Genomic DNA, 24,329 nt, shown 5'->3' with positions numbered 1-24,329 from the left:
TGCTCGGTAATCAAATCTGCAATCACCTGCTTTTGATTGCTGAAGATAAATCTTTCAACTTTATTCTGAAGTTGAGTCTTACCAGACTTGAAACATTAACTCTGTGTTTCTCTCTTCACAGATGCTGATAGACCTGCTGAGTGTCTCCAGTGTATTCCGTTATTTTTATTTCACATCTCCAGGATCAACAGTATTTTGCTTTCATTCTTTCATATACATTGTTTTTAGGCAGCAATTTGTTTCTGATGTCCTCCCAATAATTTTTCTTTTGCCTTATCAAAATCCTGATTTTGAAAAAAAAATTCATTAGAGCAAAAATCTAAGTCAGAATCCATTTCATCAAGTCACTTCTAGCAGACTGCAACAATGCCTGTGATTGCAGGTTTCTTGTTGTGATGACAAATGATTTGAACTGGAGCATTAATGTCTACCTAACCTGCTTTCCTAGAAAGAAAAGTGTTGCACTCCCTGCTCCATAGCCATCTACTGATTCAAACATACTTGAACCTACCTTAAAATGTTGTCCTCAAGTTTGTTGGTAGAAGCTGTGATATGCATATTGTTGTTTGGCACATAGAACATTGAACAATACAGCGCAGAACAGGCCCTTCGGCCCTCAGTGTTGTGCTGACCTGTGAACTAATCTAAGCCCCTCCCCCTACATTATCCCATCATCATCCATATGCTTATCCGAGGACATTAGGGACACTTCTCCCAAGATATCTGTGTAATCTAGGAGATTGTCCAGCTGACAGCAGAAACCTGCAGCTCCCACATCTCCCAATATTCTGCCTCCTTCCCATGTCCCACTGCCAGAATATTCATTCATTTTCAAAATAATAAATGCCTTCACTGTTGAATCATGAATTAAAAGCTGTCTATAAAACTGTTCTTCTCACATAGACGGATAATTGGAGACTCAGTTACGTGAACAAAGAGTTTGCAGTATGTTTGAGTTACCCTGATGCAGTGATTGTTCACAAGTCTGTCAATGATGCAGCATTACTGACCGTAGCCAGCTTTCGACAAAGTGGACGCTTTCCAGTCTTGAGTTACTACCACAAAAGGACTGGAATGGTAAGGAACCTTATTCTGTTGCTAATTACAATGTCACAGTTTAAGAATGTGTTACCGCAGTTCAAGTGCCATTCAGTGAATGAAATACCTTATAAGCTGCATTACCTATGGCCTATAGCCAGCATTACCTTCTGGAAATAAAGTAACCTGTGCAAAGCACAAATAAGGAGATGTCTGTAAAAGTCTGTAATTCAAACCACTTGCTCAAACCTCTTTCAGATACACTCAGCTAGATGGTATTGTCTGGACACAGCACATCTCAGCTGTTTAGAGTCACATACAGCTGTAGAGGTCTATAGCATGGAAGTAGGCCCTTTGGCCCAACTTGCCCATGCTGCTCAGTTTTCAAAATTAACCTCGTCCCATTTTCCTGCATTTGGTCATATCCCTCCATATCTATCCCATCCTCTTATCTGTCCAGATGTTTCTTAAATGACAAAGTTGTACTCGCCTCCATCACTATCTCTGGCACTATCTCCGTTCCATACACCATCACCCTCCGTGTGAAAAAATTGCCCCTCTGGACCTTTTTGTACCTCTCCGCTTTCACATTAAACCTATGCCCTCTATTGTTAGACTCCCCTATCATGGGGAAAAGCTGTTGGCTATCTACCCTATCTACTTCACTGATGATTTTATAGAGCTCTATAAAGTACCCCTCAGGTTCCTATGCTCCAGAGAAAAAAGTCCCAGCCTATCCAGCCTTTGCTTATAAATTGAAACCTTCCAGTCCAGGTAGCATCCTAGTCAATCTTTTCTGCACTCTTTCTAGTTTAAAAATATCCTTACTACAGCAGGGCGACCAGAACTGCATGCTGCACTCCAAATGTGGTTTCGCCAACATCTTATGCAACTGCAACAAGATGCCCCAACTCCTGTACCCTACGCTCTGACTGAAGAAAGCAAGCACTCTGAAACCCTTCTTCACCACCCTGTCTACCTGTCACTCCACTTTCAAGGAGCTATGAACCTGTACCCCAGGTCTCTTTGTCCTGTAACACTCACCAGGGCCCTACCATTGACTGCATATTGAGAAGCTCAGCATTTGCTTGCTTATCAACTGATAAACTAAACGTTGGTGGACACTTCAGTCAATTATAATGACCTTTGAATCCATCAGCATGAAATAGGTCTGTGTGTGGAACAAGCAATAACTATTTCATGTGTTTGTTATGTTTGGGATATAGTGAATGGGACTCTGGCTTGAATGATGCTAAAGATTGATGTGGAGATGTTGTTACTTGTAGGTGATAATGCGAAGCAGCCAGCCACTGACTGGGGCCAATGGGAAGAGATGTAAAGAGGATGAACATTACCTTGCTGCTGTTCTCCACCCTGATAGGAAAGGTTATATCATCGATACCAGATCCACACAAGCTGCCCATCAGGCAAAAGTGAAAGGTGGTGGCTTTGAATCTAAAACTAACTACCACAACTGGAAAAGACTCCACAGATCCATAGAGAGGTAAGGAAGAGTGCAACAAAGTAATGAGAGCTTAAAGTAGCTTTTCACCATTTCTGCAGAAGCAATATGAATCAGAAAACAATCCGAATTGTAGTCGCATTTTTAACTGAATTCTATTTCTATTAGGAGCAAGCTTAGGATGGTGAAAGTCTTTTTTTTAATTTAACGTTAACCACCAAAACCTAATACATCCCCTAATTCTGTCCTGGATATCTATTGGTGATCCCTCCCACACTACATGCTTCACACAAGCAGATCATTGGGAGGTGATGTTAAGGGACCCAGGTCTTTTTCTTTACCCACACCTCCCTCCCTGACTCACCCCCTGAACCACCTTGATACTATCAGAATGCCTGGTTGATGCAGATGCATCAGAATTTGCTCTAGCTGAACTTCTGGGTGGTCTCAGCTGATCAACTTGTTGACTCCAACCTCCTCCCCAAACATTCATTCACTGTGAACCAGATTGTGCAGTCATAATGATCTCAGCTGATGGAAACACTAGAGAAGTCAGACCCCAGAGTGAGGCTAGTTGATAGACTATAAGTTTTAATTTTCATTTTATTTTCCATGGTGATTGTTCACAGGACATAGCCACAAGAGGCTGTCAATGTACTTTTAACAAAGAACATAAGTGTGTAACATAAAGAAAAACAATAATTAAGATAGTATATAAGAAAGGATTCAAATAAACCTGTTAGAAATATCACAAGAAAGATTCAATACTTTGACTTTTACCAACAACCATACAGACCCTCAAACATCCCATTTCTAGACACCTTGCTCAGCTCACAAGACTGTAATTGATTTCTATTTTGCAAATGTTTGCATTCTGTATATTTTCTTCAATGCCTCTTCTTTAGATTCCGAAACTTCTATCCCAGCTCACCTGTTTCTTAGCATGGATTCCTTTTGCTTCCGCATTTTTTATTCTGGCAGTCAGGATTTGTATCCCTACCTGGGACTGCTTTGGAGACAACTATTAACTGCATTCCTGCTGTTAAGAACTAATTCTTTCTAACTGTATCCTACCCACTGCCTTTCTTAATAATCATGTTTCTATCACTGGGTACTGCTGCTGAGCAACAGCCCTTTTCTCTTCATTTGTAACCTTTATTTCTAACACACTGAAATATTCACCTCAGCGATTTTAAAGATCTCATTTAAATGCAAGTTAACAAAGCAAAGCTCCCAATATTCCATCTTAACTGACAGTACAAATCTAAAATGAAACTAAAAAATAAATCCTCCCATTTCTTAACACCTGCCATTGAAATACAAATCAAATTTAAAAGTATACATCAACTCCTTCACTTAAGAACGAAGATCACAAATAATAAAAACAAATGGTGAACCTTCATCATGCAATACTTTGGAATCCTCTTTGAACTTAAGCTGAGATCCTGGCACAATATTTCTTCTTCAGTTTATACCTACCCCTGACACATAGCTACCTCCTTTTGTATCTTGTCCTCTCTGAACCCTGACATTTTCTTTTTGCATTTCCATAAGGATTCTCTCAAATATATTCTCCCCATAGTTCTTACATCCTCAAGTTTCAAGAACTCCAATCCAAACTTCAGCCACCAAATCTTCTGTCCTGTCGTGACTCACTGGGATAGCGCAGTGGAAATCCTACCCCACTATCCCCAGAGTCATCATAAAAGTTCAAGTTTTTAAAGGAAATATGCAAAGTCCCCAGTTTACCTGATTTTTAGGCTGAAGCTGATGGAAAGCACAGACCTGGCTTTTGTACTTCTGTAATTACTTACAGAAATTATTACAGGCCATTAGATTCTAGCTGCTCGTAAACAATTAAAGAAAAGTAAGTAAACTCTACAAATTGAAACTCTAAATCCCTTAAACTCCCCCCTTTCACACTGACAGACAGATGAACATAAACAGGGGAATAAAAATCAGATAATGGAACTAAGACTGGAAAACATCGTCTTGTAGTCTTTGTTCACCAGAGTTGTCATGTTGATTCTTGCTAATTTGATTTCCTAAATGCTTCCACTGGTTTGCAAGAGGCACAGGGTGGCTGGATCACTTCAGAAACATCTCTGGCCTACCTCTTTCAAAGCCAGAACTGGCAGTATCTGCTGAAGGAAAGATAAGGTGGCTTATCACGTTTAAAGTGGCTTACTACAGAGAATAGAGAGAGAGAGAGTGAGTGAGAGAGAGAGAGAAATTGTGGTTGCCACAGACCTACTGGCTTCTCTTCTGATTTAACAAAGCTTCTGTCTAAGATAACAAGGTGTAGAGCTGGATGAACACAGCAGGCCAAGCAGCATCAGAGGAGCAGGAAAACTGACATTTTGGGCCTAGACCCTTCTTCAGAAATGGAGGAGGGGAAGTGGTTTCTGAAGTAAATAGGGAGAGAGGGGGAGGTAGATCAAAGATGGATAGAGGAGAAGACAGGTGGAGAGGAGACAGACAGGTCAAAGAGACGGGGATGGAGCCAGTAAAGGTGAGTGTAGGTGGGGAGTTAGGGAGGTGATAGGTCAGCCCAGGGTGGATGGACAGGTCAAGGGGGCAGGATGAGGCTAGCAAGTTGGAGTTGGGGGTGGGGCTTGATGTGGGAGGAGGGGATAGGTGAAAGGAAGGACAAGTTAGGGAGGTGGGGGCGAGCTGGGCTGGTTTTGGGATGCCGTAGGGGGAGGGGAAATTATGAAGCTTGTGAAGTCCACATTGATACCAGGTGTTCCCAAGTGAAACATAAGGTGCTGTTCCTGCAACCTTCGGGTGGCATCGTTGTGGCACTGCAGGAGGCCCAGGATGGACATGTCGTCTGAGGAACGCGAGGGGGAGTTAAAATGGTTCGTGACTGGGAGGTGCAGCTGTTTATTGCGAACCGAGTGGAGGTGTTCTGCAAAGCGGCCCCCAAGCCTCCGCTTGGTTTCCCCAAAGCTTCTGTCTGTTGGAACTCGCAGCCTAGTTTGTTCAGCCACCTAACAACCAATCAAATCATTATTGGCAGGCGTAGGATCTGTGTCATTAATAATTGGTCCCTCATCTATAAACCAATCAGCTTCATTTTTAAACAATTTTCATCTCTAGTTTGTTGCTGAAAACCACAGTTACACAAACAGCATTCATAAAAAAAATCAAATTACTTACTTTCAAAGTATGCAGCCATCCTTCTAAATCACTGGGGTTTTGAAACAGCTCTCTCTCATTTCAGTCCATAGTTTTAAAAAGCACAAAAGTAAAAAGGCATGGGGCTTAAGTCCCATTAACCCAACACATTCACACCCCCTTTCTTCACTGACCTCCACGGACTCCATGTCACCCATCTCACTCAGCTGAAAGTTCTTGTCTGCTTGTTCGAATCGCCCCACACATTCCCAGTTCTCGCAACTACCTTGGCCTTTATTTGCAGCAATATTCACTCTTCCGCTTCTTGCCTTTTATACTTGTCCTCTTTCTCAAACCTCAATCCCAGACAGGGAGCCGTCAATGGAAGGAGAGTGAGCAGATTCCACTCCTGATTATTGACCATGCACTGAAGACGAAGGTCTCCCTGATGTGATATTCATTGATATTGGGTGCTTCTTAATCTGCTGTGATTGCTGAGAGTAAAGGGTTGATATTCACACATAATCAGACTCTGTCTACATCCAGTCATGTAAAAATGATATTCTGATTTACAGAGACACAGAGCATTAACATTAGATTGCATTCTTGATCTTATTCCTGCAGTTAACCTGCAAAAGATGTAAAAGTGACTGATCTGGCTGCAATGCTTTCAGCCATGTGGATTATTGATGGTATGATTTATGTGATCCTCTCCATTATAGCTGTGGTTATCTTTTTATTTCTGGCTGGTGCCTGATTCAGACTCTCTGAAAGGAGTACAGGCAGCTACCGTCTTGCACTGATGTGAAATAGCCATCTGACCTGAGCCCTCCTTTTCCTACTGAATGGCTCAGGTTAACATGACCTCCTTTAGCCCGAAGGTCCAGGTTCAATCCCAGCTGCTCCAAAGCCTGTGTAATAATATTACTGAATGTATTGGTTAGAAAATAGTGACAGAATGGGCACAGGGTTAATATGTACTTGCCTTAGTGGCTGACGCTTGCGTTTGGAGGGCCTCCTGTGGTGCAGTGGTCGTGTACCACCTATGGACTGGGAGGCCAAGTTCAAATTCCACCTGCTCTGGAGGTGTGTAATAACATCTCTGGGCAAAAGATGCACAAAACAGGTTGAATTTAAGAAAAAAAACTCCTTTGTTCATTGACTTGCTGAAATAGTAAGCGTTACAGCAGGAGAGGCGAACATGCAGGTACACTGTACAACGCGTTGGAGAAATATCAGGGCAAGTGTATAGCTCTAGCTGCTGCTCCATCACCAGTTCTGGTTCCAGCTTCTGATCTACCCCGAGCACCAGCTCCAGCTCTGGTTGTGATAGAGTTAGGTTCCTGCTTCAGCCCTGCTCCAGCTCTGGTTCCAGTGCTGGCTTCTGCGGTGGGAGCAGGTTGGGTGACCTGAGAACATGTCCATTGAGAAGCTGCTCAATAGTGTTAGTTGAACTGGGAGGCAGGTTGGACAGACTCACAGGAACATGTTTGTGCCTGCCTGCTGGATCTCTCTGGTTTCAGTTTGGGCAGTTCTGCAGGGTCCTGAACTGAAACTGGCTCTTTTGGGAGTTGCTCCTGAGCAGGGGAGAAGATAATTTATAGTTGTTAAAAATAAGTTACCTCAATGTAAGGTGTTTAGTTGAAGTTTCAGACCAGAAGTGCTTAGTTAAAGCACTGAAGGAATGATTTGAAGCTGAAAAGATTTAAGCTTGCATGAAGGCTTGAGGAAATGGCTCTTAGATTCTGGAAATTAGAAATTGGAGCCACAGATAAACAAAGCTGTTTGGGGGGATAGAGAAGGGAATCCTCTCTGGTGTCAGTACTGTAAAGAGATGCTTATGGGATTAGTGAGATTATATTTTTACTGTGTGTTTCAAAATCTTTAAATTTGAATTATATGTCACTGAGGAACAAAGTGTCTGATGATAAAACTGATACCAAGCCATGGACCACAGAGCAGTGAAGTTTTCTGGATGAATATAGATCGATGAACTGCAGATACTTAAAATCTCGGGGGAAATATTACCAGCAGTGCCTCCACAGAATCCTACAAATCCACTGTCAGGATAGACACTCTTACATCAGTGTCATCTCTCAGGCTTCAGGCACTGAGTTAATGTCAATCAGCTGCATGAGACAGGCCACATCCTCTGGATACCTGACACAGGACTCCAATACAAGCTCCTTACTCCGAGCTCCATTGCTACAACTGGTTACCTGGGGGCGGGGGCAGAGGAAACATTTCAAGGATGGCCCCAAATTCTGTCTGAAAAAAATGCAACAACCCCATCGTCTTCTGGGAATCTCTTGTTCAAGACCATCCCAAACCAGCAAAGCAGCATCCACAAAGCTAGCAATCATTTTGGATCTCTGTGAGACATCCAAATGGGGACCAGACACAGAGAGTGGGAGAAACATCCCACACAGTACCCCCTGCAAACATCACCCACTCCATTTCCAGCAGGAGAGTCACCTCAGGACAGTGAAGGGGGAGGTAAGGTTATCCTTTGTTATGAGGGACTGACTAAAAGAGAGGTAAACTCCTGCAGTACTGCACAAAGAGATCTCGTGATGCAGCGGGCCTGTCTCACTTTGACTTATTGGCCACAGAGGGAGAGTTTATTCAACAGGCTGCTAATTAGCCAGGAAATCCTTCCAACTCGTGGTGAAACTGGGTTTCCCCTTCCCCAGAAAGAGAATCGAGCGAGTGCTGATAGACCCCAAAGACACAGGCACTGCTGCTCTGAAGTGTCTGCCTGAAGATTTATGCTCAAGGCTCAGTGTGGGATTTGAACCTTTAACCATCTGACTCAGGCGCAAGGGTGTGACCCACTGAAACACTGTTAACAGGTGATGAGAGTTTAGTGTTTCTACAGAACAAAGAACATCTGTCTTGCATTTTGTAATAGGGTCCATTCAGTTCTTGGCAGCTGGAACACTGCTCCATCAGTGAATCATTCAGACCTGTGTGATGAGAAGCTGTCATGTGCCAGAACTTGAATTGGATGTGTCATCAGGGAAGCAAACTTTTCATGTCTCACTGTCAGGAAGAGTGTTCCGAGAATAAATGCAATGGCTGCCAGTTAGAACTAATTTCCTGAAAATGGTACAAGTGATAGGAACCATTCATGAAGAATGCGGGAGGAAACAATCATCTGTGCAATTATTTTGTGCTCATTGAAAATGCAGATAGAAACACCAAGTTTTGTAACGTGATGAATTGTGTTGAGTCTGTGTATGATACATAGTCTTTCCCACTACTGCTCAGCTAAAGATGGAAGAAAAGGCTTTTGAGAGCTAGATATCTACCCCATTTATAATTACTCAAATCTTTCCAGGACGACCACTTTGTCACATGCAATGATGGGGGAGGAGAGGGGGGCAGAGAAACCTCAGAGAATATTCCTGAATGTAATCATTACAAAGTTCTACAAAAAAGGCAAATAAACATCAAACATTTCAGTGCTGAAATTGCGGAGTTGTATATTGAATAGTTAATAAACCCTGTTGCATTCAACTTCAATAAGACACAGAACTGCTAATGCTGGAAATCTGAAAAAAATTGCTGGAGAGACTCAGCATGTCTGGTAGCATCTGTGGAGAGAAAACAGAGCCAATGTTTTGAACCCAACGATACTTCAACCTCAAACTGTGGATCGTTTTCCAGTCAGTTTTAATCTATGGCTTTAGAAATTGGTTATTTTTCTTCCACTGTGTCCCAGTGAACTCACATCTAAATCCCCCTTTCACACTGTCCGGCAGTTTAAGATTTTAGGGTGAAATTACTGATTGTAAACTTGACTTATGTAAAAGTCAGTGCTTCAGAATGTTTAGTTAGAAATTAGCATAAATTTGAACTTTATTTAACCATTAGTAAGCTAATTTCTTTTTGTATTCTGGTTTTGCAAGGAATCAGATGTGCAATAAGGAATGTGCCACATTGCAGGGGAGGCGTTGGCCGAGTGGTATTATCACTGGGATGTTAATCCAGAGACCCAGATAACGTTCTGGGGACTCGGGTTTGAATCCCACCATGGCAGATAGTTAAAATTTGAATTCAATAAATATCTGGAATTAAGAGTCTGATGATGACCATGAAACCATTGCCAATTGTAGGGGGGAAAATCCATCTGGTTCCTTTAGGGAAGGAAACTGCCATCTTTAGCTGGTCTGGCCTACATGTGACTCCAGGCCCACAGCAATGTGGTTGACTCTCAACTGCCCACTGGGCAATTAGGCATGGGCAATAAATGCTGCCCAGCCAGCAACACCCTCATCTCATAAAGGAAAAAAAATAAACACAGGTCTACACGTTAGCCTGCAGTATAAGGCTGACCTGCATTGGATTCTGGGAGAAATCCCACGTCAAAGCAGGTGGCTTGAAGTCTGCACATTTTGATGCACCTCCACCTCAGAATTCACTTCCTTTGATGCTGAGTTAATGCATGTGCAAAGACATTGGTGAGTTTTTAGGATATCAACTCCTGTAGCTCTGTTTTATAGAGCTGTCATCATATTTACAAAGTGGAGCATATATCTGCTGTCCAATGCTGGAGTACTGTCTGCAAAGCTGAGCTTTTTCTAATCAATTTCACTGCAATTTCTTTTATTACAGTGGAAGAATTCTCCAGGAAAGCCTGATTAAATTGGTTGAAGCTTGTAATGACCAATCCAACAGCACTGACAGGTGGCTCAGTAAACTGGAGGCTTCCAAATGGCTAGGCCATGTTAAAACTGTATTGACCAATGCCTGTATGGCTGCACAGTGTGTCGACAGGTAACAGACTTAAACTTTAAGCATCATTTTCTAACAATAGCAATCTTTTATCATTAGGACATTATATTTGCCAAACCTCTTGCTACCCTTGGAGCTCCCTGTTGCTGGGGTGGTGGGTGGGGGTGTTCCGTTAGCTCAGTTAGCTGGAATGTCGTACCAAGTGATGCCAATAGCATGGGTTCAATTCCTGTGACCAGCTGAGATGACCATGATACAAGTCCCACCTTCTCGACCTCGCCCATGCCTGAGGCGTAATGACACTCAGCTTAAACTCACCGCCCATTGTCTCTTGCTAATGAGGGAGCAGCCTGAAAGGACTATGAGATAACACCGTGTAGAGCTGAAGGAATGGAGCAGGAAAGCTGACATTTCAGGCCGGGACCCTTCAGCAGAAATGGGGGAGGGGGAAGGGAGCTCTGAAATAAATAGAGAGGAGGGGTGAGGCTGGGGAAGGTAGCAGGGATGGTGATAGGTGAGTGCAGGTAGGGAGTAGTGGAGATTGGTCAGTGGGAAGGGTGGGGTGGATAGGTGGGAGAGAAGATGGACAGGTTGTGTCAGGTCAACGAGGCGGGGATGAGAGGGAGGGTTGGATGTGGGATGACGCTGGGGGTGGGGAGATTGTGAAGCTAGTAAAGTCCACATTGAGACCACTGTGTTATAAGCTCCCAAGGCAGATTATGAGGTGCTGCTCCTGCAGTTTCCATGTGGCATCGTTGTGACACAACCTGTCCATCTTCTCTCCCACCTATCCGCATCCCCCCCCCACCTCACTGAACAATCCCCACCACTCACTACCTGCACTCACCTATCATCATCCCACCTACCTTCCCCAGCCCCACCTCCTTTCTTCTCTCTATTCATTTCCTAACTCCCTACCCCTTCCCCAATTTCTGAAGAAGGGCCCTGACCCAGAACATCAGCTTTCCTGTATCTCTGATGCTGCCTGGCCTGCTGTATTCCTGCAGCTCCACACTGTGTTATCTCTGACTCCAGAATCAGCAGTTCTTACTATCTGATGGCTCTATGGTTACTTTACGATTTAGACTTGCTCAAACTTATGCCACAGGAACCAGCAAAATCTCTGGTACATGCCGTTTTCTCCTGTGTGAGGACAGATGATCAGAGTCAGTGGGACAGAGCAAAGCACCTCAATCTTGCTGTTGTCTGATGTTCACATGAACAGACTTCCCAGGGGGATCACCCGTTAGAAATCAGAAAAAGCCTTCTGGCAAAACACCGAGGCCAGCCATAGTGATCTAACCGCGACCAAAACATAGACCGGCTAATTCAGAAGAAATTAGGGATCTCTTATGGTAGTTTTATGGATTCCTGTTTGTAATACTGGGCCATTATAATTGTGCTTGTTTATATTAAACAGCTGATTATTAGAATTCCTGTGGGATTGATGTTTAACTGCACACTTCCCTTTTTTACCCCAAACCATTCTAACGATTTCAAAATTATTTTCTAAATTAAGATCCTCTTTAAGGCTCAGATATCATACCATGAAAGTCAATGAATGTGGCTGATTGCACAAACACATAACCTGAGTATTTCTGGGAAAGAAAGGACTGTTCTCAAACTTTTTCAGCTTGTACTCATCAGGATAGAATCATCAGAATATCAAACCCCAAAGGGAACAACAATTTATATTGCATATGAAACAGGGTGTGGATTGGTTAGCAGGAGAAATGCATTAAGATGAATCTCATTTGGTGAGCTGGTGCAGACACAGTGAACCAAATGGCCTCTTTCTGCAGCATAACTATGTGATACCTAGGTTTGTAAGTCAACCCTGATTGGTGTAATGGTAAATTTACCAACAAATGATTTTTTCCAAATTTTAGTTAGTCGAAAAAATGTGCAATGCATAGACATGTTCTGTCTGGTTGCACAAGGCAGGGCCCTGTACAGCTTATAGAATGCAAAAGTGAGACACTCTGGAAGCTTGACTGACAATCTTAAATTGGTTGCCTTTGTAATTCCTAGCACAATCAGTCTTGGAGCAGAGGAGATTAGGAGGGGACATGATTGAGATGTCCAGAATTCTGAGGGGCATAGACAGGGTATTTGAAAAGCAACCTTTCTCCTTGGCAGAGGGGTCGATGACTGTGGTGGCAGTGGTGTGTTTGGGGTGGAGGGGAGGTGGGTGGGAATAGATTTAAGGTAAGGGGCAGCAGGTTCAGAGAAGGTGATAGGAGAAACATTTTCACCCAGAGGGTGGTGGGAATCCGGAACTCACTTGTAAGGGCGGGAGAGGCTGAAGCTCTCATAACATCTAAGAAGTATTTAGATGTGCACCTGTGATGCCAAGAAATACTAGGCTATGGGCTTTGGAAAATGGGATGAGAATAATTAGGTAGTTTTTTTGACCATCATTGATGTGATGGGCCAAAGGGTCTTTTTCTGTGCTGAAGATCTCTGTGACTGTATGGCTATGGTTGAGGATTTCAGCAGCAGAGGAGCTGAGGTCGCAGTAGAGTTGGGTGAAATTATGAAGGTGGAAATAGGCAAAGTCAGAAATGGAGAAGATGTTTCATTGGAAGATCAGAGTGGGGTGGAGGGGTGTGTGGGCAAATAGATCACGAATGTCACAGAAGGTCTGCTGTAGTGTTGGCCAGCAGACTGTCGCCATGGTTTTCTCAAGCTTTAAAAGGCGTATTCGGAACATTACCTGGAGAATCTCAATGCTTCAGGATTAGCAGCAATTCAACATTGACCACAAAGAACTTCAGAATATTAATTTTATATAATATTGTTTATTTTCTGGTTTGGACAAAGTGAATAGATTTTAACAAAGACTGTGATTCTGTCAAACTGAACATTAAGTTAGTTTAGAGTTAATTATAAAGAATTACAACCTGGGAAAGCATGTCACTGGCTATTGGAGTCGATTTGAGAGTGATGCTGTCACTTTGCTGTCACAGGGAAGGAGCGTCAGTCCTGATCCATGACTCTGAGGGTAGAGACTCAACCCTCCAGCTCACATCACTGGCACAAATCATCCTTGATCCAGACAGTCGAACCATTACTGGCTTCCAAGCAGTTATCGAGAGGGGGTGGTTACAGGTGTGTACAATCAGAAGTAAGCATGATTAAGAAAAGAGATAACACAGTGTGAAGCTGGAGGAACACAGTATCAGAGGAACACGAAAGCTGATGTTTTGGGCCGGGGCTCCACACTATGTTGTCACTGGCAGTTCTTACTATCTCTGGTTGGTTAAGAAAAGATCAGTTTTCCTCCTGTGCACAGTTTGCATGGACCATGTACAGTGCATCCTGTTGGGAACGTGACCACTGTCTTCAAGACGAAGTGTATGTGAACATTCGGTCTGTTAAGGTTCTAATATCACACTCCAGAATATTCAGCCCCACAGCATTATTATAACAACAGGAACTTACTGGAAGGTTAGTTTTCAGACGTTTCATCACCTTTTTTTTTATTTGAAAAAATATACTTTATACATAAGATGTACAAAAAATAAAACATATTTATACACCTACCCAGTCATGCAAGCTGCTCCCGGTTACCCAGGGGGGACGTACACCAACTAAAGGAAAAAAAACAAAGAAAAAAAAAACAAAGCAAAGAAAATACCCCGGCAGTCATCACCCTGCACAGTCCCCATTGGCTCCCTGACCAGTTGGGGAAGGTGCCGGCTGGGCCCAGTTACCAGAAAGGGCCTTTGTTTCTATTCTGGACGAGGGGTTTCATACGGTGGTCTTTCCCCACCGCGCCTTGGTGGCGGCTGCCCCAAGCTTTAGCGCGTCCCTCAGCACGTAGTCCAGGACCTTGGAGTGCGCCAGTCTGCAACACTCGGTCGGGGTCAGTTCTTTCAGCTGGCAGACCAGCAAGTTGTGGGCAGACCAAAGAGCGTCTTTCACCGCATTGATGGTCCTCCAGGTGCAGTTGATGTTGGTCTTGGTGTGCGTCCCGGGAAACAGCCCGTAGAGCACGGAGTCCGGCGTCACGGAGCTGCTCGGGACGAATCTCGACAAATGCCACTGCATCCCCCTCCAGACCTCCTGTGCAAAGGCAAACTCCAGACGGAGGTGATCGACAGTCTCGTCACCACGCAGCTGCCTCGAGGGCAGCGTGCGGCGGCGCAGAGATTCCGGGCATGCATAAGGGATCTCACTGGCAGAGCCAAGATAATAAAATATGAGGCTGGATGAACACAGCAGGCCAAGCAGCATCTCAGGAGCACAAAAGCTGACGTTTCGGGCCTGGACCCTTCATCAGAGAGGGGGATGGGGAGAGGGAACTGGAATAAATAGGGAGAGAGGGGGAGGTGGACCGAAGATGGAGAGTAAAGAAGATAGGTGGAGACAGTATAGGTGGGGAGGTAGGGAGGGGATAGGTCAGCCCAGGGAAGACAGACAGGTCAAGGAGGTGGGATGAGGTTAGTAGGTAGATGGAGGTGCGGCTTGGGGTGGGAGGAAGGGATGGGTGAGAGGAAGAACCGGTTAGGGAGGCAGAGACAGGTTGGACTGGTATTGGGATGCAGTGGGTGGGGGGGAAGAGCTGGGCTGGTTGTGTGGTGCAGTGGGGGGAGGGGACGAATTGGGCTGGTTTAGGGATGCAGTTGGGGAAGGGGAGATTTTGAAACTGGTGAAGTCCACATTGATACCATATGGCTTCAGGGTTCCCAGGCGGAATATGAGTTGCTGTTCCTGCAACCTTCGGGTGGCATCATTGTGGCAGTGCAGGAGGCCCATGATGGACATGTCATCTAGAGAATGGGAGGGGGAGTGGAAATGGTTTGCGACTGGGAGGTGCAGTTGTTTGTTGCGAACTGAGCGGAGGCGTTCTGCAAAGCGGTCTCCAAGCCTCCGCTTGGTTTCCCCAATGTAGAGGAAGCCACACCGGGTACAGTGGATGCAGTATACCACATTGGCAGATGTGCAGGTGAACCTCTGCTTAATGTGGAATGTCATCTTGGGGCCTGGGATGGGGGTGAGGGAGGAGGTGTGGGGACAAGTGTAGCATTTCCTGCGGTTGCAGGGGAAGGTGCCGGGTGTGGTGGGGTTGGAGGGCAGTGTGGAGCGAACAAGGGAGTCTGGCAGACCCCCTCTCACTGCCAGCCAAGCAATGTCCTTGTGCTTGTTTGAAAGTTCTGGCGATGAGGCATTCTGCCAAACGAGTTTGGCAGTCTGCGTGGGGAACCACACGACGGGAACCATCCTCTCCTTTTCCCGAAGGGTCTCGAGGATACTACGTGCTGACCACTGCCTGACGGCCTTGTGGTCAAAGGTGTTTCCTTTCAAAAATTTCTCCACAAAGGACAGGTGGTACGGAATGGCCCAACTACTCGGAGCGTTCCGCGGCAACAAGGCCGGGCCCATCCTTCGCAACACCGGGGACAGGTAGAACCTCAGTAAGTAGTGACACTTGGTGTTTGCGTACTGAGGATCTACGCACAGCTTGATGCAGCCGCACACAAAGGTAGCCGTCAGCGCGAGGGTGGCGTTCGGTACGCCCTTTCCCCCATTTCCCAGGTCTTTGTACATGGTGTCTCTGCGGACCCGGTCCATCCTCGACCCCCAAATGAAGTGGAAGATGGCCCGGGTGACCGCAGCGGCGCAGGTCCAGGGAATAGGCCAGGCCTGGGCCACATACAACAGTACCGAAAGCCCCTCGCACCTGACAACCAGGTTCTTACCCGCGATGGAGAGGGACCGGAGCGTCCACCTGCCCAGCTTCTGCTTCAGTTTGGTGATACGCTCCTCCCAAGTCTTAGTGCACGCCCCAACTCCACCGAACCAAACACCCAGCACCTTCAGGTAGTCTGTCCTGACGGTGAAGGGGATGAAGGAGCGGTTGTCTCAGTTCCCGAAGAACATGACCTCACTCTTACCCCGATTGACTTTGGCACCCGAGGCCATTTCAAACTGGCCGCAGATGTCCAACAGCCTACTCACCGACCGACGATCGGTGCAGAAGACGGCGACGTCGTTCCTGTACAGGGAGGTCTTGACCTGAAGGCCTCCGCTGCCTGGGATAGTCACGCCCTTCAGGCTCACGTCCTTCCTGATGGTCGGGGCGAAGGGCTCCACACAGCACACGAACAAGGCAGGAGAGAGCGGGCAGCCCTGCCTGACTCCAGATCTAACAGGAAAAATGTCCGATTCCCACCCCTTGATCGAGACTGTGCTAACGATGTTAGCGTAGAGCAGCCGGATCCAATTGCGGATGCCCTCTCCGAACCCCAATTTGGAGAGGACGTCCTTCATGTAAGCATGAGAGACCCAGTCGAAGGCCTTCTCCTGGTCCACGCTGACGAGGCAGATGTCCACCCGCCTGTCCTGCACGTAGGCGATCGTATCCCTGATGAGCACGAGGCTCTCAGCGATCTTCCTGCCCGGCACAGCACAGGTTTGGTCAGGGTGAATCACCGACTCCAGGACAGACCTGACCCGGTTGGCTATGACCTTGGCCAAGATTTTGTAGCCCACGTTCAATAGTGAAATGGGACGCCAATTCTTAATTTCTTCCCTCTCCACCTTCCTCTTGTAAATGAGGGTGATGATGCCCTTCCTCATGGACTTGCACATTTCCCCTGCCCGAAGCGCACTATCGTACACCTCCAGCAGGTCCTGGCCGACAAGGTCCTACAGAGCGGAATTCAGCTCGACCGGTAAGCCGTCGCTCCTGGGAGTCCTATTCCTCTCCAAGTACTTGAGGGCTCTGGTCAGCTGGTCCAGGGATATCGGCCGGTCCAGCCACTCCCTCGTGCCGTCGTCTAAGACCTCCGTGATAGACGACAGGAACGACTCAGAGGCCGTGCTGTCCGTGGGCTTCGTGTCGTACAGTCCGGCATAGAAGGAGCTGCTGATCCTCAAAATGTCGGGCCGAGACGACATCACCGAGCCGTCGTCCTCCTTCAGCCGGCTAAGCACAGAGCTCTCTTTGTGCATCTTCTGAAAGAAGAAACGCGAGCACGTCTCGTCCTGCTTCACGGAGCGGACCCTGGACCGGAAGATTATCCTGGAGGCCTCCGCAGTGAAGAGCGAGGCTTGCTGGCCCCTCACCTCACGGAGGTCCTCCGTGACATCGACCCCCATCAACTGCAGAAGGAGCAGTTTCTGCACCCTTTTCTGGTGTCGCGTCAGCTTTCCCCACCTCTCTCTCGCCTTCCGAACACCCTTGAGGACAAAGAACCTCTTGATGTTCTCCTTCACCGTCTCCCACCAGTCGCCCGGAGACTCAAAGAGGGGTTTTACGGTTCTCCAACCGGCGTACTCCCCCTAAAAGTCCTCGACGTTTTCTAGGATCAACAGAGTCGTGTTTTTGCTTCCACGTCCCCCTGCCGGCCGGCTGGTCGTCCTGTAAGTGACAGTAGGCCAGCAGGAGACAGTGGTCAGAGAAGAACACCGGCTCGATGCCGATGGACCTGACCGAAAATGCCCGTGACACAAACAGGAAGTCTATCCTTGACCGAATAGACCCGTTTGGCCGCAACCAGGTGTATCTCAGCTGCACTCCGTCTGCAGGGGCGCTGAAGACGTCAAGCAGCTTGGCGTCCAGTTGACTGCCCCCACCCGCTGTCCCCACGCCGGATCTTCCATCTGCATCGATGATGCAGTTGAAGTCTCTGCCTAGGATGACCGGCCTGGACGTAGCCAGCAGAGGTGGAAGCCGCTACAGGACGGCCAACCGCACACTCAGTACCGCTGGGGCGTACACGTTAATCAGCATCAGGGGAGCGTTCCTATAGGTGACGGCAGCCACGAGGAGGCGCCCCCACCCCCACCCCCACCACCTCCTGAACCTGAGAGATGGTGAAGTTGCGCCCCCACAGCAGAACAGCCAGCCCCGAGGAGCGACAGTCGTTACCCCCCGACCAGATTGAAGGCCCACAGGTCCAGGCGCCGGACCATTTCCCGTACCTACTGAGATGCGGTATCCCGCAGTCCTGCAGAAACAGGAGGTCCGCCTTGATGGTGGTCAGGTAGGCCAACGTGGACACACATCTTGCGGTGGACTTGACGCTGCGCACACTAATGCTCGCAACTCGTACCCCCATTGTGGGCAGTGACCGCAGTACCCTCCCCAAGTCCAAGGTCCAGCCCCTCTATCTGTCCCTTCATGCCCATTGCTCGGCCTAACTGCTGGACGCTCTCCGGGCTCAGGAAACCATCCATGCTGCCTTCCGGGTGGCATCCCCCCCATCGGGGATACGGAGGCAGGAGAGTCCGGCTCTGGGTCAGGCTGGGGACGAGGTGTTTCCTCCTTCCTGCCTGGAAGTTCCAGGGGGCCCTCCAGTGACCCAGCAGCACATGACTGGGTGTCGGAGGGAGCCTCAGGACACCCCCCCGTCACCTGGAAGCGTGGTGCTGCTTTCCTTCCCCCTTGAGATCTTTAGCTTCTGCTTCGGGCGGGCCCTCTCCGAATCCCCCTCATCAGAGGAGCTCTTATAGCCCCCCTGTAGCTGCCTCTTCCCGCCTGATGGTTGCGGTTCCTGGGCCCGACGATGCATCTTCCTCCCCGCTTTCCGGACCGTCGTCCACTCCCCTGGGTCACCTGTTGCCGCCTCCATCGACTCCGGGTTGTCGCGGGGGAGCGGAGCCTGGAGGGGCGCTTTGCTGGCCTCGGGCCCATCGTGCAGGGCTGGGCCCTCCTGCACGACCAGGCCCTCCTGCACATTAGTGGGGTCCTTGCTGGGCCCTGGTGCCTTCCTCTCCTCCAGGGGGGCTGGCCCCGCATTGTCCCTGCCGGTGACCTGGGCGTAGGTGGTCCCCCGCTGCGGGCATGCCGTGTAGAGGTGGCCGGCTTCCCCGCAAAGGTTGCAGCTTTTCTCTTGGGGGAAATCCTCTGCAAGGTGTCCCTCCTCCCTGCAGTTCCTGCAGATGGTGGCTTTGCAGACGGCCGCCATGTGACCTGACCTACCACAGGCATGGCAGACTGTAGGTTGCCCTGCATAGGTCAGGTAGCCCTTGCTCCCGTCGATCGCGAAGCTGGACGGTGGGTGTGCGACATTCCCGTCTGCGCCCATCCTCAGCGTCACCTTGACCTGCCTCTTACTCATCCAGATGCCAAAGGGGTCCATGATGTCAGTTAGGTCCCCTTCCACCGTCACGTACCTTCCAAGGAAGGTCAGGACATTAACTGCTGGCACATGCGGGTTGTACATGTGTACAGTCACCATACAGCTCCTCTGCGCTGGCATCACAAACAGCGGGACAGCGGTCAATACAGAGATGGGGCCCTCACCTCCTTTCTCCTTGAAAACCTCCAGGAAGCGCTCGCAAATCTTGGCACTCCTGAAGGTCACGTCATAAAAACCTCTTCCGGGGAAATCCTGCAGGCAGTAAATGTCTGCATCAGCGAACCCGCAACAGTCCAACAGGACTCTCTTCACAAAGAAGGTGTGGTCCACAGGTGCACCTTCATCCACCTTCTTCACAGATACACGGATGGTGTTCCGGACCCTCTGACCTGGGGCACGAGCACTTGCCGCAGCCATCGTTGCAGGTTGGCTGCTCCCCTGAACCAGCGTTAGGCCGAAGCCAGCATTAAGATCCACTGGTTGCAAGGGTGCACAGCCAACTCGACGTCTTCCTTTTACCTCCAACACAGCACTCTCCTCCTCTTGGTCCACAAGAGAGTGGGTCTTTATTTTGTTCTGGATGTAAGCTGGTTCACTGAGCTTGTAGGTGTGCTCCCAGATGTTTTGTCACCATTCTAGGTAACATCATCAGTGAGCCTCCAATGAAGCGCTGGTGTTATGTCCTGCTTTCTATTTATCTGTTTAGGTTTCCTTGGGTTGGTGATGTCATTTCCTGTGTTGGTGATGTCATTTCCTGTTCTCTTTCTCAGCGGATGGCAGATTGGCTCCAAATCAATGTGTTTGTTGATGGAGTTCCGGTTGGAATGCCATGCTTCTAGGAATTCTCGTGCGTGTCTCTGTTTGGCTTGTCCTAGGATGGGTGTGTTGTCCCAATCAAAGTGGTGTCCTTCTTCATCTGTATGTAAGGATACGAGTGATAGTGGATCATGTCGTTTTGTGGCTAGTTGATGTTCATGTATCCTGGTGGCTAGCTTTCTGCCTGTTTGTCCAATGTAGTGTTTGTCACAGTTCTTGCAAGGTATTTTGTAAATGACCTTCTTTTTGCTTGTTGTCTGCATAGGATCTTTTAAGTTCATTAGCTGCTGTTTTAATGTGTTGGCGGGTTTGTGGGCTACCCTGATGCCAAGAGGTCAGAGTAGTTTGACAGTGATTTCACTCTCCCCTACATCAAAGACATTTCCGAAATGACTGCCAGACTACTCGGACCTCTTGGCATCAGGGTAGCCCACAAACCCACCAACACACTAAAACAGCAGCTAATGAACTTAAAAGACCCTATACAGACAACAAGCAAAGCGGACGTCATCTACAAAATACCTTGCAAGAACTGTGACAAACACTACATTGGACAAACAGGCAGAAAGCTAGCCACCAGGATACATGAACATCAACTAGCCACAAAACAACATGACCCACTCTCACTAGTATCCTTACATACAGATGAGGAAGGACACCACTTTGTTTGGGACGACACACCCATCCAAGGACAAGCCAAACAGAGACATGCACGAGAATTCCTAGGAGCATGGCATTCCAACCGGAACTCCATCAACAAACACATTGATTTGGAGCCAATCTACCATCCTCTGAGAAAAAGAACAGGAAATGACATCACCAACACAGGAAATGACATCACCAACCCAAGGAAACCGAAACAGATAAATAGGAAGCGGGACATAACACCAGCGCTTTGTCAGAGGCTCATTGTTGATGTTACCTAGAATGGTGACTGATTATCTGGGAACAAACCTTCCAGCTCAGTGAACCAGCTTACATCCAGAACAAAATAAAGACCCACTGTTTTGTGGACCGAGAGGAGGACAGTGTGACTGTGTTGGAAGTGGAAGGAAGACATCGGGTTGGCTGTGCACCCTTGCAACCAGTGGATCTTAATGCTGGCTTCGGCCTAACGCTGGTTCAGGGGAGCAGCCAACCTGCAACGATGGCTGCGGCAAGTGCTCGTGCCCCAGGTCAGGGGGTCCGGAACACCTCTGTGTTTCCGTAAAGAAGGTGGATGAAGGTGCACCTGTGGACCGCACCTTCTTCGTGAAGAGGGTCCTGTTGGACTGTTGTGGGTTCGCTGCTGCGGACAATTACTGCCTGCAGGATTTCCCCGGAGGAGGTTTTTACGACGTGACCTTCCGGAGTGCCAAGCTTTGCGAGCGCTTCCTGGAGGTTTTCAAGGAGAAAGGAGGTGAGGGCCCCCTCTCTGTATTGACCGCTGTCCCGCTGTTTGTGATGCCAGCACAGAGGAGCCGTATGGTGACTGTACACATGTACAACCCGCATGTGCCAGCAGTTGATGACCTGACGTTCCTCGGAAGGTACGTGAAGGTGGAGGGGGACCTAACCGACATCATGGACCCCTTTGGCATCTGGACGAGTAAGAGGCAGGTCAGGGAGACGCTGAGGACGGGCGCGGACGGGAACATCGTGCACCCACCGTCCAGCTTCGCGATCGGCGGGAACAAGGGCTACCTGACCTATGCAGGGCAACCTAAAGTCTGCCATGCCTATGGTAGGTCAGGTCACGTGGCGGCCGCCCACAAAGCCACCATCTGCAGGAACTGCAGGGAGGAGGGACACCTTGCAAAGGATTGTCCACGAGCAAAAAGCTGCAACCTTTGTGGGGAAGCCGGCCACATCTACAGGGCATGCCTGCAGCGGGGGACCACCTACGCCCAGGTCGCCGGCAGGGGCAATGCAGGGCATGCCCCACCAGAGGAGAGGAAGGCACCAGGCCGCTACAAGGAACCCCCTAATGTGCAGGAGGGCCAGGTCGTGCAGGAGGGCCCAGCCCCGCATGACGGACCCGAGGCCAGCAAAGCACCCCTGCAGGCTCCACTCCCCGCCAACAACCCGCAGTCGATGGCGACAGGTGGCCCAGGGGAGTGGACGACGGTCCGGAAAGCGAGGACGAAGGCGCGCCAGCAGGCCCTGGCACCACAACCATCAGGCAGGAAGAGGCAGCTACAGGGGAGCTATAAGAGCTCCTCTGACGAGGGAGATTCGGAGGGGGCCCGCCCGAAGCAGAAGCTAAAGATCTCAAGGGAGAAGGAAAGCAGCACCCCGATTCCAGGTGACGGGAGGCGTCCTGAGGCTACCACCGACACCCAGTCATGTGCCGCTGGGGCCCAGGAGGCCACCCCCGGAACCTTCAGGCAAGAAGGAGGAAGCAGCGTGTCCCCAGCCTGACCCAGAGCCAGATTCTCCTGCCTCCGTACACCCGACGGGGGGATGCCACCCGGAAGGCAGCACAGACAGTTCCCTGAGCCCAGAGAGCATCCAGAAGTTAGCCTGGGCAATCGGCATGAAGGGACAGATGGAGTGGCTGGACCTTGGACTTGGGGAGGGTACTGTGGTCACTGCCCACAATGGGGGTACGAGTTGCGAGCATTAATGTGCGCAGCGTCAAGTCAACCGCAAGATGTGTGTCCACGTTGGCCTACCTGACCACCATCAAGGCGGATCTCCTGTTTCTGCAGGACTGCGGGATACCGCACCTCAGCAGGTACGGGAAATGGTCCGGCGCCTGGACCTGTGGGCCTTCGATCTCGTTGTGGGGTAACGACTGTCGCTCCTCGGACCTGGCTATTCTGCTGCGGGGGCACAACTTCACCATCTCTCAAGTTCAGGAGGTGGTGGGGGGGCGCCTCCTAGTGGCTGACATCACCTACAGGAACGCTCCCCTGAGGCTGATCAACGTGTACGCCCCAGTGGTACGGAGTGAGCGGTTGGCCGTCCTGCAGCGGCTTCCACCCCTGCTGGCTACGTCCAGGCCGGTCATCCTAGGTGGAGACTTCAACTGCATCATTGATGCAGATGGAAGATCCGGCGTGGGGACAGCGGGTGGGGGGAGTCAACTGGACGTCACGTCCAGATTCCTGATGGGCACAGTGAAGGACGCCAAGCTGCTCGACGTCTTCAGCACCCCTGCAGACGGAGCGCAGCAGAAGTACACCTGGTCGCGGCCAGACGGGTCTATTCGCTCAAGGATAGACTTCCTATTTGTGTCACGGGCATTCTCGGTCAGGTCCACCGGCGTCGAGCTGGTGTTCTTCTCTGACCACTGCCTCCTGCTGGCCGACTGTCATTTACAGGACGACCAGCTGGCCGGCAAGGGTACGTGGAAGCTCAACACGACTCTGTTGACCCCAGAAAACATCGAGGAGCTCAAGAGGGAATACGCTGGTTGGAGAACCATGAAACCCCTCTTTAGTCTCCGGGCGACTGGTGGGAGACGGTGAAGGAGAACATCAAGAGGTTCTTTGTCCTCAGGGGTGTTCGGAAGGCAAGAGAGAGGCGGGGAAAGATGTCATGACTCCAGAAAAGGGTGCAGAACCTGCTCCTTCTGCAGTTGATGGGGGTCGATGTCAAGGAGGGCCTCCGCGAGGTGAGGGGCCAGCAAGCCTCGCTCTTCGCCGCAGAGGCCTCCAGGATAATCTTCCGGTCCAGGGTCCGCTCCGTGAAGCAGGATGAGATGTGCCCGCGTTTCTGCTTTCAGAAAGTGCACAAAGAGAGCTCTGTGCTTAGCCGGCTGAAGGAGGACGATGGCTCGGTGATGTCGCCCTGGCCCGACATTTTGAGGATCAGCAGATCCTTTTTTACCGGGCTGTAAGACGCGAAGCCCACAGACAACATGGCCTCCGAGTCATTCCTGTCGTCTATCACGGAGGTCTTAGACGACGGCACGAGGGAGTGGCTGGACTGGCCAATATCCCTGGACGAGCTGACCAGAGCCCTCAAATCCTTGGAGAGGAATAAGACTCACGGGAGCGACGGCTTACTGGTCGAGCTGTCTTCTACTCTGTGGGACCTGGTCGGCCAGGACCTGCTGGAGGTGTACGATAGTGCGCTTC

The 24,329-nt window shown here is 49.1% G+C and overlaps 1 protein-coding gene across 5 annotated transcripts in view; it reads left to right on the top strand.

Moving 5' to 3' along the window:
* LOC125465166 (myotubularin-related protein 9-like) overlaps positions 1–24,329 on the top strand; it is a 72,118-nt gene that overhangs the window by 29,638 nt on the left and 18,151 nt on the right. For all 5 annotated transcript variants that reach the window (XM_048558373.2, XM_048558374.2, XM_059654419.1 and 2 more), the window contains 4 exons: positions 904–1,077; positions 2,325–2,542; positions 10,238–10,399; positions 13,327–13,468. In XM_048558373.2, coding sequence (XP_048414330.1) covers positions 904–1,077; positions 2,325–2,542; positions 10,238–10,399; positions 13,327–13,468 — 696 coding nt within the window. The remainder of the gene's footprint in view (positions 1–903; positions 1,078–2,324; positions 2,543–10,237; positions 10,400–13,326; positions 13,469–24,329) is intronic.

This window comes from Stegostoma tigrinum, chromosome 24 (assembly GCF_030684315.1).
Source record: "Stegostoma tigrinum isolate sSteTig4 chromosome 24, sSteTig4.hap1, whole genome shotgun sequence".
NCBI lineage: Eukaryota > Metazoa > Chordata > Chondrichthyes > Orectolobiformes > Stegostomatidae > Stegostoma > Stegostoma tigrinum.
The sequence above is the reverse complement of the archived record's forward strand: the minus strand, read 5'-3'. Positions and strand labels throughout refer to the sequence as shown.